Below are 13,063 nucleotides of genomic sequence, written 5' to 3' on the forward strand. Positions count from 1 at the left end.
AGCGGGCGGCGCTTTCTCGCGCGTTGTGGGGAGAGTGTCACCACCTCTCTCACTTATTCTTACACCGTGCTCGGCCCTAAGGTGCTTCGCCCCTGGAACGTCTGCTGTAACTTGCGAGTCCTATCGCTGGTGTACGGTAGAATAAAAAAAAAAAAAGAGCCTAGTTACGCCCGAAAGGCGAAGCATCTATTGCAATAGCAAATTAGTCGACAACTATACGAAGAGAGGATAGTAGTTTCATCGGCCGTATAAACTGGAAAATATTCTCTCGGTAACTACATTAACAAGCATGGTGTCGGCGCGCGCGAGCGAACATGAACACATCACACTCGATGACCGCGGACACTCGCTGTCAAAACGCTGGCGTCAGGAGGAGCGGCAACGGCAGCTAACGAAGTAAACCTTCGGGCTGTGTATCGCTTCAACGCAAACTGAGCGACAAGCGCCGCACGCACAAAGGTATCAGCCGCCTGCAGATTCCTTACAAGATAAGGCGCGCGCGAGTACGCAGCTGGAGCCGGAGTATTTTTACACCGTGAGCCGGAGTCAAACGCTCACCCCCCCCCCCCCCCTCCCCTCACTTCCACGCTTCTTCCCTCTCTGCGCGCGCGAGATGGAGCCGCGATCGGCGGTTCCCTAAAATCCCTATATATAGGGACTTTACGGTTCCCCATGCTCGCGGATGATAAGTGGTTCTTGAGGGAAAGGGAAAGGTTGGCGCTATCTTCTGCAGCCCTTGAGGGAGCACGGCTCAGCGCCAAACGCGCCGTTGCTGTTGGTGAACGCCGCCCTCTCCCTCCCCGCCTGACAGGAACACGGCGCGTTTCCCGTTGGCTTCCCTCTCTTTCGTGTACGAGATAGCGCCGCAATCGTCGGCTCACCCTCGCACGCTTTCACTCGCACATACAGCATACGGCGCGCAGCGGCCATTTTGTCACCCTTGGACTATACGGAACCTGACGGCGACGGTGATGGCGACGACATAAATTCGCCTAGAGTGCCCATATGGTTGCTATCTCAATAAAATGAAAGAGTCAGTGATAATAAACATTCAGATATGAAAGATTTGGCTGTTTACGACGGAGCGTTGAAGCATCATCGAAATGCTGTCCTCGCCCTTACACGAATGTCCTTAACCACTGGTGAAGGATTGTTCACGTACTAAAATAAATGGAAAGATGCTATCGCAATAAAATGTGCTTCCGCAAAAACTTCGCCGGTATCTCGGGAGGCTGTTCCCTTCATGTTCCGGTGCGTTGGTCGACGCTCTTTCTGCCAAGAGCACATCTACTTGAGCACTGTACAATAATTTAGACCCTTAAATGCTGAATACATGTATAAATCGATCTATAACTCGCATCGTTACGCCCTTTTTTGATGTAAGGGTGTGAGTTATAGACATGTTTACACAGTTCTTCAATTTTAAGAGCGTAAATTGTTGTATATTGAAGAGCCACAGCTCTAGCGATGACGTCGATGCAGAAACTGGCCAGACTATTGCCTACGTCCCGGCAGCTCGGTACCCACTTTAAGTAGTCGCGCTAAATGCGCACGCGTAAAAATGACGTAATACCTTTTTCATAATCAGCCTAACGTAGATAGTTCTGGCTACACAGTGAACTGAGAAACTAGACAATTCCCCTCCAAACATCGTCGAACTCTATAGCAATGCCGTTTCATCACTGATTCTTCTAAATACTCTTTCTTTTCAATGGCGGTTTGAGAATGGAATAGTTTGCCTACACATAAAACTAGTAACAATTTAGATAATTTCCTATCTTTACCTGAAAACGAATTACGTGCCTCCCAGAGATTAACCTAAGCCTGTCCTGTCGCGTGCATTTTTACATTAGATGTTTATTAAATTGTGTGTTACTGTTTCATATATTTTATTGTGAGTTTACCATAGGTACGTCGCTTCGGTTTAGTTCAACTTATATTTCACTATAAATTTGATTACTTTTGTACTAACTCACCAACTGACTTTTTCTAATGTATTGGGTGTGTTCGTGTCCTTCCTACAATAAGCCCTGTTAGCATTGGCAGTAGGTGTGAAAAAACTGAAGAACAAAACTGATCCCATGCTCATGCAGGCACTGTTCAACCTGCAACGTCACCCAACGTGGACGCGGCCGGACGGCCGGCCCTTGCTATCCTTGAGCGCACGCCAGGACTTGCAAAAGTGGCGTCACGACAGGGATCACATGATCCACCACCAGACTTACGCCGCCTTTGTCCGGAGATACGTCACTGCCATCGTGACTCACGTACGCGAATTCGCACGTTCTACAGCCCCGACAGAGGTGTACAGGAAGAACTTTGGAATTAGCTTGCACGAATGGGTGTCCAAGAATTTGTACGTTACGCGCTTTGTAATCAGCTGGCACAGTTATAACAGAGCATCGTGATATCTGGGATAGAAAACTAGAAAACAGGCAACGGACACGCGCTGGTTCCATTTGCGCGAAGTTCTGAGTCATACATTCTTAAGAGGAGGCTTTACGACGTGCAACGTCACGTGATAATGTGCGTGACCAGGCACGTCAACATCCCTAAGTGTCACGTAGCTCTTACCTAACGAACTCTTGAATATAACGAACAAACCGCTCTTAACAAGTTTTCTAACTGCTTTTAAGCGCGATTTATTAGGCTTCGTACATAGTCTCGTGTATATTAATTGTAAACCTTAATACATAAGTAAAGTACGTCTACATTGTTTTATGCAGCCTTTAGTAGCACCGACTGTATTGAGAAATGCGTAATATTTTCCTGTGAACTGTATGCAAAAGTGCGGGATGCATGCCATTAGTCCTCGCATCCCCGTGAACGTTTATAAAAACAATTATCGATGATTTCTATCAACCACTCAATCAGCTGCTGCGCCTGGAGTACGTGCGAAACGTAGTGTTTCTTTTCCCATCTCATTGCACGCATTCATTATTTTTATGACATTTATACATATTCGGTATGACGTACTGAATGACCAGACTTCTCGAAACTGTTTGGTACCATTTATGTCAGGGTCTGTGAAGATTTGGCATAACAACTGCTTCTCAAGCAGTGCTTGTACCAGATATGGTTCCTAAATCGCTGCTTGGAGCATGAAACACGCTGCTCTCTAGGTGCTGTGAGTACACCAAAGGAAGAAGTGAGTACCGTGAAATGGAACAGGGTAAAGGGAACCGGACATAGACAACCTGCCCCTTGTGCAATTTCGCGATTGAACTTTACTCATGGGATACCAACTAGCCAGGTCGAAAGCTTTGCCAAAGGAACGGAAAACTATTTAGTTGATGCTACGGCGAAAACTGTCGCATTATTAGTTGGCTCCATTAGTCCAGGGCTCCACTGTCCTTGGCCGCCCGCTGGACTTGCTGGAGGAATGTCCTCTGCACCACCCCCGACCTGAGCTGGGGAGCTGTCCTTTTGATCTTCGCAGGAGAACGTGACGGACGCGAGTGCGAACGGCTTCCACAGCGTGGACAACATCGTGCACCGTGTCGTGACCGCGGAGGCGACTGTGCTCGCGCTTTCGTCGTTGTTGCCCGAGGAGGACCCGGACCAGTACTACGCCATCGTTGACCTTTCGCTGCAGAACGGCTCCATTCCGTCGACGATTGCATCACCGGAAGCGGATGTCATTCGCGAGACGGCTGTCGGACATCCTGCCATGCTGGCGTACAAGGACTTCCTGGAAGCCAGGATGGCTGCGTCGGAGCTGTCTGGCTACGTCACGTGGGAGGTTGTGCGACAGCTTGGTCCGCTGGCGGATCAAAAGTGAGCCTCCTTGTATTTTCCATCTCCTATACAGCTCTTCTTCCTCGTGCAGGCGAACGAGCCACGCTGCCTGCGTAGAGGCGACACCAAGGAGGTCTTACGATAATGTGAAACACAGGTGCTCCACAACCCCTCATGAATAAATTTTACAGAAAACTGTGGGGTGGAGCTTGACTGATGAAACCGATCGAAAGTTGTTATCGACATTAATGTAGCGTTAAGCTGCGAATGAAGCTACAGCGGCTTAATGGAAGCAACGTTAAACAGTAAAAGTTAGTTATGTAGGGTTTCATGGCACAGAAGCTACTGAGGGTATCATGCGCCAACCAAAACTAAATAGTAAAAGCAAGACACGACAGCTGTAAAGCAAATACGAAAACATGAAATACATCTCCGCTGCTAAGATTACGGAGGTTTGATGCTATTAGGAAGCAAAATAAGAAGCTAAATGCTAGACCAGCAAGCTCTCGACAAAAATCGCAGAACGGCTCATACCCAGGTCAGTGAAGAAGGAAATATGCGCAAATCTTGTTGCACTTTCTTTCCGGATAGAACGAATGTGTGCTGGCCAAGATTAATATACACATACAGCGACCGTTTCTCCAGTGCGGACGTAGCTTGATCATTTATACGCTTGCTCGTGAGAGATGAACATGTTATGGCTAAAGGATACTGGCGGTATTATCGATGACACCTGCCCAAGGCCTCAATCGGGGGTATCCTCCAGTGCTAGACCGTTGAGGCTGGCAGAAATCGTTGCTAATTAGGGAGCCTAATGTAGCGCAACACAAACACAAAGAAAAGAACAATAGACACACGTCACAGGCGCTAGTGACAGTGTTTATCTTTTTTCTTTAAGGTGTCGTAGCGCTGCATAGGTCCCTTAACAGGCACCAACAAGCCAAGATATCTCCTCCTGAAAAAAGCCTTAGTCGAAGAGGGTACTTGCGGTGGACAGCTGTACTTCGTGGAACAGAATGGATGGGTTGTCTATGGAGGGATTAGGTTTTTAGTACACGTATAAGTACCAAAACGTGAGCAGCCGTGTTGGCGGGCGTGACATGGACGGTTTTAAATTCTGAGGTCTTGCGTGCCAAAAGCACGATCTGTTAATGAGAGCACTATGTACAGTGAGAGACTGCATGCTAATTTCGACAACCCGCGGTTCCCCTTAACGCGCACCGAAATTTAACTGCTACGAGCGTTTTTGCATTTCGCCCCCATGGAAATGTGGACGCCGCGGCCGAGATTGAAGCCCGCGACCTCGAGCTTAGCGGCGCAACGCCACAGCCACTGGGCTTCAGCGGCAGGTGACGTGGGCTGCATCAGGTAGCAGTGTACCAGGTGCCAGGTGGGCATTACGTGGTCTGTACTGCGTACCGAGGCATACTATTTTTCCAATGACAGACTATGATCTATTCATTTTGCTGATGGAAAAGCGTCTATAATAGCATAATCTCATAGGGCCCTTAAAAATTTACTTTGACGCAAACAGCATGAACCTGCCCCCCCCCCCCCCCCCTTTCTCGAAAAAAAAAACGAAAAAAAAAAACCGAAACAGTATCTGACGCTTAGTGGCAGAACACAGACACACGATGTTGCTACCAGAACTGCTGCTGCCATCAACGTCTCTGGTGTTTCTGTATTCCATAAACGGCGTGCGGGTAACTGACACCTTAAACCTCTGTAAATGGGATAAAATTATGCGTGACATCGCTATAGGATATGAGTTGATATGGCCATTACGTCTACGAGAGCCGACAACTAGCAGATAACTGGCTGCATGAGAGTGAATGTTGCAAGTGCGCAATACAAAAAGACTCCCCTCCATGAATGACAGTTTGAATTCAAAATTTTTTGGGCGTGTTCGCTAGAAACACCTAGCCATGGCTTGACACGGTTTAAAGTTGTCTATTTTACTTTTATGACAGGCTTTCTCACGGCACCGTGGAGGGCAAATGCTTCGACGCCGTCTACCATTTGATGCCTTACCCTAGCGTGCTGCCCTACCTGAAACAACTGGACTCGTCCAAGGGATGGGAAGAGGCCGATCTGGTGTACCGTGACGTTACCGAGACTCTCATCCGCTTCATGAGGAGGCGTGGCTTCGAGCTTCCGCACTCGTGAGTATATTATTGATGACAAGTGTTAATTAAGTGCACCTCTCACTTTCGTGTTATCGATACTACTGATAAATAACGCGACAATGGATGACAGCTATAATGTGAATGTGTGCTAGACAGAAAAGGCTGCTTTACACTCCATCAAAATCTGTACGCAAATCAGACCATTCCTGTAGCCGATCTTCTGACATTTGAATGGAAGCCCATCACCGTGAGAAAGTAGATCTCGTACCATGGATTTTGCAACGAAAGTAAGAAGCATAAAAAAGAAGTAAAACGAAAGAGGGGGCGGAATATTGAGAAAGCGTCTCGTTTTTAATAACACTTTTTTTTATACACCGGCCCAGTTCGCTCATCCCCTTGCTGTCAAAATTGGTAAATGCTTGTTCCTGAGAACTGCTTCAGCCTATGAGCACAGGTCACGCACTCGAATAGAACGTGTTAAACGTGTGAGTTTGCTCCGGCATTTTGTCCACTATCGAGGACGCGTGCAGTAGCCTCCCACTATACTGCCAGAGCATGAGAACTTCGGCAGGTTGTTACACTGCATGGGGGCAGAGCGACAACGGATGTGGATACAGGAGAAGAAAATAACATGGCGAGCGTTGGTTTCAGACCTCTATTTATTGGTCTATCTACCATGGCGTCTACCATGGCGTCTACCATGGCACATGGTGTCGGCATGTCCGTCTTGCGAAAACGTTCCGACTTTTTGGCACAGTTTTAAAGCAAAAGAATTGGAGGCCTAAAAAAAAAAAAAGTCTTCTCCCAACAACCAGTAGCAGATTATAAGTTTTCCATTAGAAGCAACAACCCTTATAAAAGTTCGTTCTATGCATGACGACCAAAACTATTCGTCCATTGCATATATGTATTCAAATAAGACTTCGCGTGGTTAAGCAACCTTCTGAATTATTTCTTGGCGATGCGACCTGTGCAGCAACGTCAGCTTCATCCTGGACCTTCCCAAGGGGAAGCCAGTTGGACGCCTTCTATGGTGAACTCCCGCTGCACGAGACATCGCAGCAGCAACAGCCTTTCCTTGAGACGTACCTGGCCACACTGTCCCGGATCCGAAGCAAGGAGATCTTCAGCATCGCCCACGGAGACACTGTGTTTACCTACCCTATGCCCCCTCCGCAAAGCGGGAAAGCACAGGTCAGTTAAAGCATGGCCTCCGAAATGTTTAACGCGCACCTCACGCCAGCCAATCTCGGAAGACATGATTGAAGAATTACAGTTTGATTGAGATAATAGGAAGGAAAGCTGATAGCTGGGAATCATGAGTAATATTCATAAGCACTCGTCGGGCTAGTAGGTGATTCGTTATATATAGCGCAAGGACGGCACGCAGGTCGAAAAGCAGTTACGAGAAAGACAGCTATGTGTCTTTCACTTGCATCCTTTCTGAGCTGGACAGCTGTGGGAGTTTTTTTTATATTCATACTATTTATACCCACAGGAACGTCGTAAATACAAGTAGAGCAGAACACAGGACAAATGGTGTATCAACTGTCCTTATCCACTCGTGTTTACATTTCTATGGTGTTACACTAACTAGCCGCCATGCTAGCCACATACGCACTAGTGCCAGATTGCCTTGTGGTGTTCTTAGCTAGGAACTTCGTGGTTGGAATGACTGGGTGTAGCTTTCCGTATTTTTTCAATGCCTGTCTTGGGACGCCAAAACCGGAAGCCACATAGTGGGTGGCACTTTCCCGGTAGCAAGTCATAGGTTACGGGGCATGGTTAAGGTCCCATCAACTCTCTTTCTTCGAATATTATGCGAAAGCAAAGGAGCGGTAGCAGCACACGGCGAAAGTTGTCCATGCTCTAGCAACAAAAGATATTGCAGTGTCGGGCAGTGTAGTGCCGACGCAGTGGACTCCTGGTTCTCATGCACTGCTGAGCGGCTGAAAGGCCATTGTAAAAATACAATAGGCTATGGTTGGGATTGTGTGCCTACAAAATTTATTAAAGGGAACTCTTGTAACTGCCTCTTGTAAATTTGGTATAGGAAAGTACATGGTTGGCTGCATGCCCTTAGATATGTGTCCAGCACTTGCTTCTAGATGTTGGAAGCTAGGTTGTGACGAATGAATTTTAAATGCGTAAGCATTTCTATGCTTACCCGAGGAGAAAACTATCCGTGCGTCCGTCCGTCCATCCGTCCCCACGTCCGTTTGTCCCTCGCGTAAGACGATCGCTTTCAAGATAGAGCCTGCATCAGCGAGTGACTTTAAAGTCCCTATATAAGAAAAGTACCGCCATCTACTCCTCCGCCGCCTCCTCTCCTAAAGTGCTTGCTTTTCTCTTTACTTTTTGCTGGCGAAAGCCAAGTCGACGGTGGCGCACTAGAAAGTCCACGTTGAAGCTTTCAGGCCGGGCGCGCGCCGCCGCCGCCGCCGGCGACTGCGGCTGCGCAGAGGACTTTCAGCATGGCTCTGAGGCGGAAAAAAAAATATAAAGAAGTGAAAAGCGCGCGCTATCATCGTCCAATCGGAGATACAGGAGAGAGAGAGAAGCGGCGTTTATCAAAGGATGGCGGTACTTTTCTTATATAGGGACTTAAGTGACTTTAGACCTTCGTGCCACCTGGCGCTTCAACGCAAACGAAGCGGCGAAAGCACAGCTCGCGGAGTTATCAGCAGTCGATACTGCCTGTCCGCTTCGCAGTTCGCTTTCAAGATACGGTGCGCGCTGCCGCGCCAGCGTACGTTTGATCGGTCCACGCCGCCGACCGAGTCCTTTGATCACGGTTCATAATGGTTTGACCCGGACGGACAAGGAGATAAAGAGCGATAACGGCTTACAATGATCTGAATGTCATCAGCGCACATGGCGCCGCGACCTGCAGTACTTTGCTGGCGTTATCAGTGCACCTCGCGCCTCCATTCGCACCAGTTTGCGTCGCCGCAGCGCTGTCGTTTGTACTGGCAGGATCAAGTGCCATAACACAGATAATGACGCCGGGCTGCGTGGAGATGAGCAAGTGGAACAATGCTTACGCATACTTAGACAAGTTTCTACTTGAAGTTTTTTTTTTCTCATTTTCTTTTTTCCTGCCCTCTAAAGGTCAGCAGCCACGGGAAGAGCCGCGTCCCGCTAACTTGGTTGCTCCCGCCGCGGTTCGGCGCCGACATGCCTCCCGCGCTCAACGACGGCGGGCTGGGCATAGGCCTAGCGGCGGCCCTAGCAAAGTCGTCCTACCTGGACCGGTCGTGGCTGGACTGCCTCGCGAACTTCGAGCCCCGAGCCGACCTGCAGGGCCAGGACTTCGCTCTGGCTCGCCTCACGCTCGTCGCCGAGGTCGTGGAAGAGTTCGTTGACCTGCACTCCGAGCTGGCGAGGCCTCTGATGTTGCCGACCTTGGAGTCCATGAGCGAGGACAAGCTCTTCTTCGTCGGTGCCTGCGTCGGGTTCTGCGCCAGGGGCGACCCCCAGGCGTCGCACCGGTGCAACGTGCCGGCGAGGAACTTGCCTCATTTCGCGACGACCTTCGAATGTCCGGCGGGATCTTACATGAACCCCCAACGACGTTGCCCTTACCCAAATAAGACTGTGAGGGAACGCTAAGAACGTGTAATTTAAAACATGACCATTATCTGTGTGATTCAATGGCTGGAAGTGCTAAAGTGTTTTCGTGTGTGTCCACTTATTCATGATGTTTAGTTTGTAAGGAGGCTTTACTGACGGTCCGGAAAAGTAACAACGTTGTCCCTAGCACAACACTACTTTGAGGGGACACTAACCAAGAACGTGTAATTTAGAGCTTGGCAGGTTTCCTCATGAAATGAAACAGCAACTGTTTAAAATGTCTCTTTCGCCATTCAATTATTTATTTAATTTATCCTTTTTGTAAGGAATTCTTGCATCCCACGGATGACACTTTCTATTTTCATCTGCAGTCCCGATGACGTCACGAAATTCACTATTTTCCATGCATTGAGCCTTTTTTTTTTCGCAGAAGTTCCCCAACGCTGTCAGTGCGAGTCTCGGACTGCTTTAGGAGGCAAGGTAATCTTTGTTCACAGTTAAACAAATAAATAACCCCGAGCAGGCACTCTCAAGGTCTGTGACGTCATCGTGAGCGATTCTGGGTGCTGCGAGGAGGCGTCGCTATCAGGCTTTAATTTCGCGCGTCTTTTCTGGCCTCCACTGACTGTAAGACTAAACATTTAGGTATTAAAAAAATCAGAATAGTGCAAAATGGACACTTTAGCCCGTGTCGACACTTCCACATACTAGCAAGAGAAAATAACTTAAACACGCGTACGTACTAAAAGAGAAGTCTCGCGGAAGCAAAACACCCAGTTTTAAGGCCAGTAAGTAGCCACGGAGCAAGTATAGGGTTGGACGAGTTCTGCGCAGTGTTGGGGCGTGATGTCGGAGGAGTCACTGCTGGCTCAATAGAGTTCACAATTGCGGAAGTCGCTGAAGCTTGGTGTTTCTTCTTCTTTCTTTTTTTTTCAAACTGACAATATTACTAAAAAAGTTGGAGGCTCCATATTCTCTGTTCCCTGCAGTCCGTACACTTCTAAGTTGAACAAACGGCATCAAGTTCGTGATCTGCGGATCAAAAGTGAACCAATTTCATCGTTCCCTTCTGTTTGGGTAGGAGCTCCGATTTCTTGCAAACATGGCCACTCATATGAATGCGAAACGCCTGTAAGACAACGAACCTCGCACGCACTAATGCGAAAGTGACTACTATACAAGGAAATGGGATCTGGCGATGAGGTTTCAGCGCCAAATGAGGTTTCCGATGGAGATGTGACAATAAAACGTGTCTGCACTAAGGGTTTAGAGCACCAAGAAACAAAATTACCACATCGTCGTCATCGTCATCATCATCATCATCATCATCAGAGTAAATAGGTAAGTGGGATCATCCAGAAACAGCGACGAACACCCGTGTCGACGCAGCTGCAACGTTCCTACAACGGTTAGGCAAATTAGACAATCATGCATGATCTTCCAGTAACTGTAAAACCACGGAGAAAAAGAAAAAGAAAACAATCAATATTGCATGACAAAACAAGAATTCAGGCAACAACAACAACAACAATTCAGTACAAGCTCCAGCCACAAAACCGCACTGCATCTCCCTCTTTGCCTCCGCCCTCCAAAGCGTAGTTCCTGAGAGACGGCGGCATTGAACGGAGTTCGTCTTCCCCAAGACGTCACGAAAATGAGCGAAGGCAATTGGCTGGCGCATATATACAAAGTTGTCTTATGTTTATACAGTGGTGCGTTTGCTACTGCATTTCGCGCTTGTGCCAGATTTTAGGAAAGTACGTTACGAAGCAAATTCGAGCACCGATCGTGAAAAATGTAAACAAAAGCCTCTGGAAGAAAGAATCCGAAAAGAAAACGCCACGTGAATGGAAGGCTGTAGCGCCTAGCCGCCTCGAGCGTTCCAGAGAACGCGTAGACTGGCTGACAGTACAGAGATTCGTACAATAACCACTAGGGGGAAATGTGGCGGTAGTGTCTCCGGGAGCTGTTAGCAAGGCCGTTCAGCCATGTATGGGAAGGAGGGATAGTACATGGATTTGCCTAAACTTCGTCCTTCTGGCTTTAAATGGCTTGATTTTGCAAAGTGATAATTTCAAATAAAGTACTGCGTTATAAATAATTAAGTAAACTTTAAGATTATCCGATGACGGCAGGATTTGAACACATGATCTGTAGTACAGAAGCCACATATTGAAACTATTACGCCACGGACGCGTGGACAAGCGGAACCACTGCAATTGGCAGCGATTTTGCGAGCTTGCAGAGTCTTATTACCCTGTGCATTAAAGACTGTAGCAATTTATTTGAAATTTAGGTCAATTTAGGCCCAGATAAAGCTTAGTAAACGAAGCCACAAGAACATCTGAAGCCCCAAGCATGAAAATCGGACAATTCTGTGTACTGACCATCATTCCCATGGTTGCTGAGGTAACGCAGTGCCAGAGTTCCTTCTAGTAATTGTAGGAAACTCTATGACATAGAGAGTGACTGAGAATCGCTATGGGATACGACTAACCATAAAGTTAGATATTGAGTGCTTGTCAAGAAGGGGTGCTATTTTGTGCAACACTTTAGACAGCAGGATGGAGCGCCTGATTAAATTCTCTACAAAACATACTGGGGCGAGAAAGGATGCATAGAAAGGCAGGAAGGTTAACCAGCGATAGTTCCGTTGGCTACCCTGCAAAGGGCGAAGGGTAAAGGGGATTAAAGGAGCAATAGAGACGAGCAGACTGTAGAGAGATGATAACAGGTGGCGCGCATACATTCTATCATGAAGGCCCGTAGACCTCAGTAACCTGAGTTGCGCGACTAAAGCCTACTGCACGGATTTCCTTTAGGACCACTGGCCTAGAACTTTTTGTTCTGATAATCGACGATTGCCCGCTACGATTGTCTATGAGAATTGTAAGCATGCTGGTCCAGTCAGCATGGGGGTGATAGGTAGGTTCGGGATTTGAATTCCGTGATTGGAATGATAGGTTTGATGAGATTTTACGAATTTGAATGACTACGCTTTCAGCTTACTGCAACAGCTAGTCGCAAAAAAAAATACGACCAGAAAGTTCCTCAAAAACGGCTGTTTTCGTAACATGCTCCCTAAATCAGACGCAACATTATAGATATGAGCCTGCTGTTGAGCCGAAACTGTTCAGGTTGTTACATGGGCAATTGACTATGCATGAAGCCTCAACTACATGAAATAATGCAATGGACGGAGATACAGATGAAGTACTTTGGTAATCCGCTGGAACATAGCAAATACACAAATGAGCGCTAGAATGAATAACGAGAAACCATCAGGGAAAAACAATAAAATGGGGAGGACGGAAGTTGTCCATTTCTGGTAGGGCAACTGGTTGCAATTAATTTATTCTGGCAAAACTCTGGTATGTCCTGCAAGGGCTACACATCAACCTTTCCTTCGGCAGGTCTTACCTAGACTTTTTTTTTTCCTTAGGAATCAGAAGAAAGCATTTTTACGCACAGCGATACAGATTAGATTACGTGGTTCAATCCCCGAATTTATAGTAGCCACAACTGGAGAAGCACGTTATAGCTGGAAGGGTTATTTTAGGGGAGTCATCGTTGCATATCAAATCTTAAAGGCATGCCTCTCTCTTTATTATTTAAGAACAGTCTCA

General features: G+C 47.4%; 1 protein-coding gene across 1 annotated transcript; it reads left to right on the forward strand.

Annotated features, from left to right (window-relative positions):
* The first annotated feature begins 2,099 nt into the window (after positions 1-2,099).
* On the forward strand, positions 2,100-10,008 carry LOC119465775 (uncharacterized). The gene is made up of 5 exons (XM_049657123.1): positions 2,100-2,267; positions 3,440-3,777; positions 5,709-5,900; positions 6,841-7,058; positions 8,976-10,008. The coding sequence occupies exons 1-4, from the start codon at positions 2,205-2,207 to the stop codon at positions 6,899-6,901; spliced, it is 654 nt and encodes a 217-aa protein (XP_049513080.1). The 5' UTR covers positions 2,100-2,204; the 3' UTR covers positions 6,902-7,058; positions 8,976-10,008.
* The last annotated feature ends 3,055 nt before the right edge of the window (positions 10,009-13,063 follow it).

The sequence above is a fragment of the Dermacentor silvarum genome, chromosome 10, assembly GCF_013339745.2.
Source record: "Dermacentor silvarum isolate Dsil-2018 chromosome 10, BIME_Dsil_1.4, whole genome shotgun sequence".
Classification (NCBI taxonomy): domain Eukaryota; kingdom Metazoa; phylum Arthropoda; class Arachnida; order Ixodida; family Ixodidae; genus Dermacentor; species Dermacentor silvarum.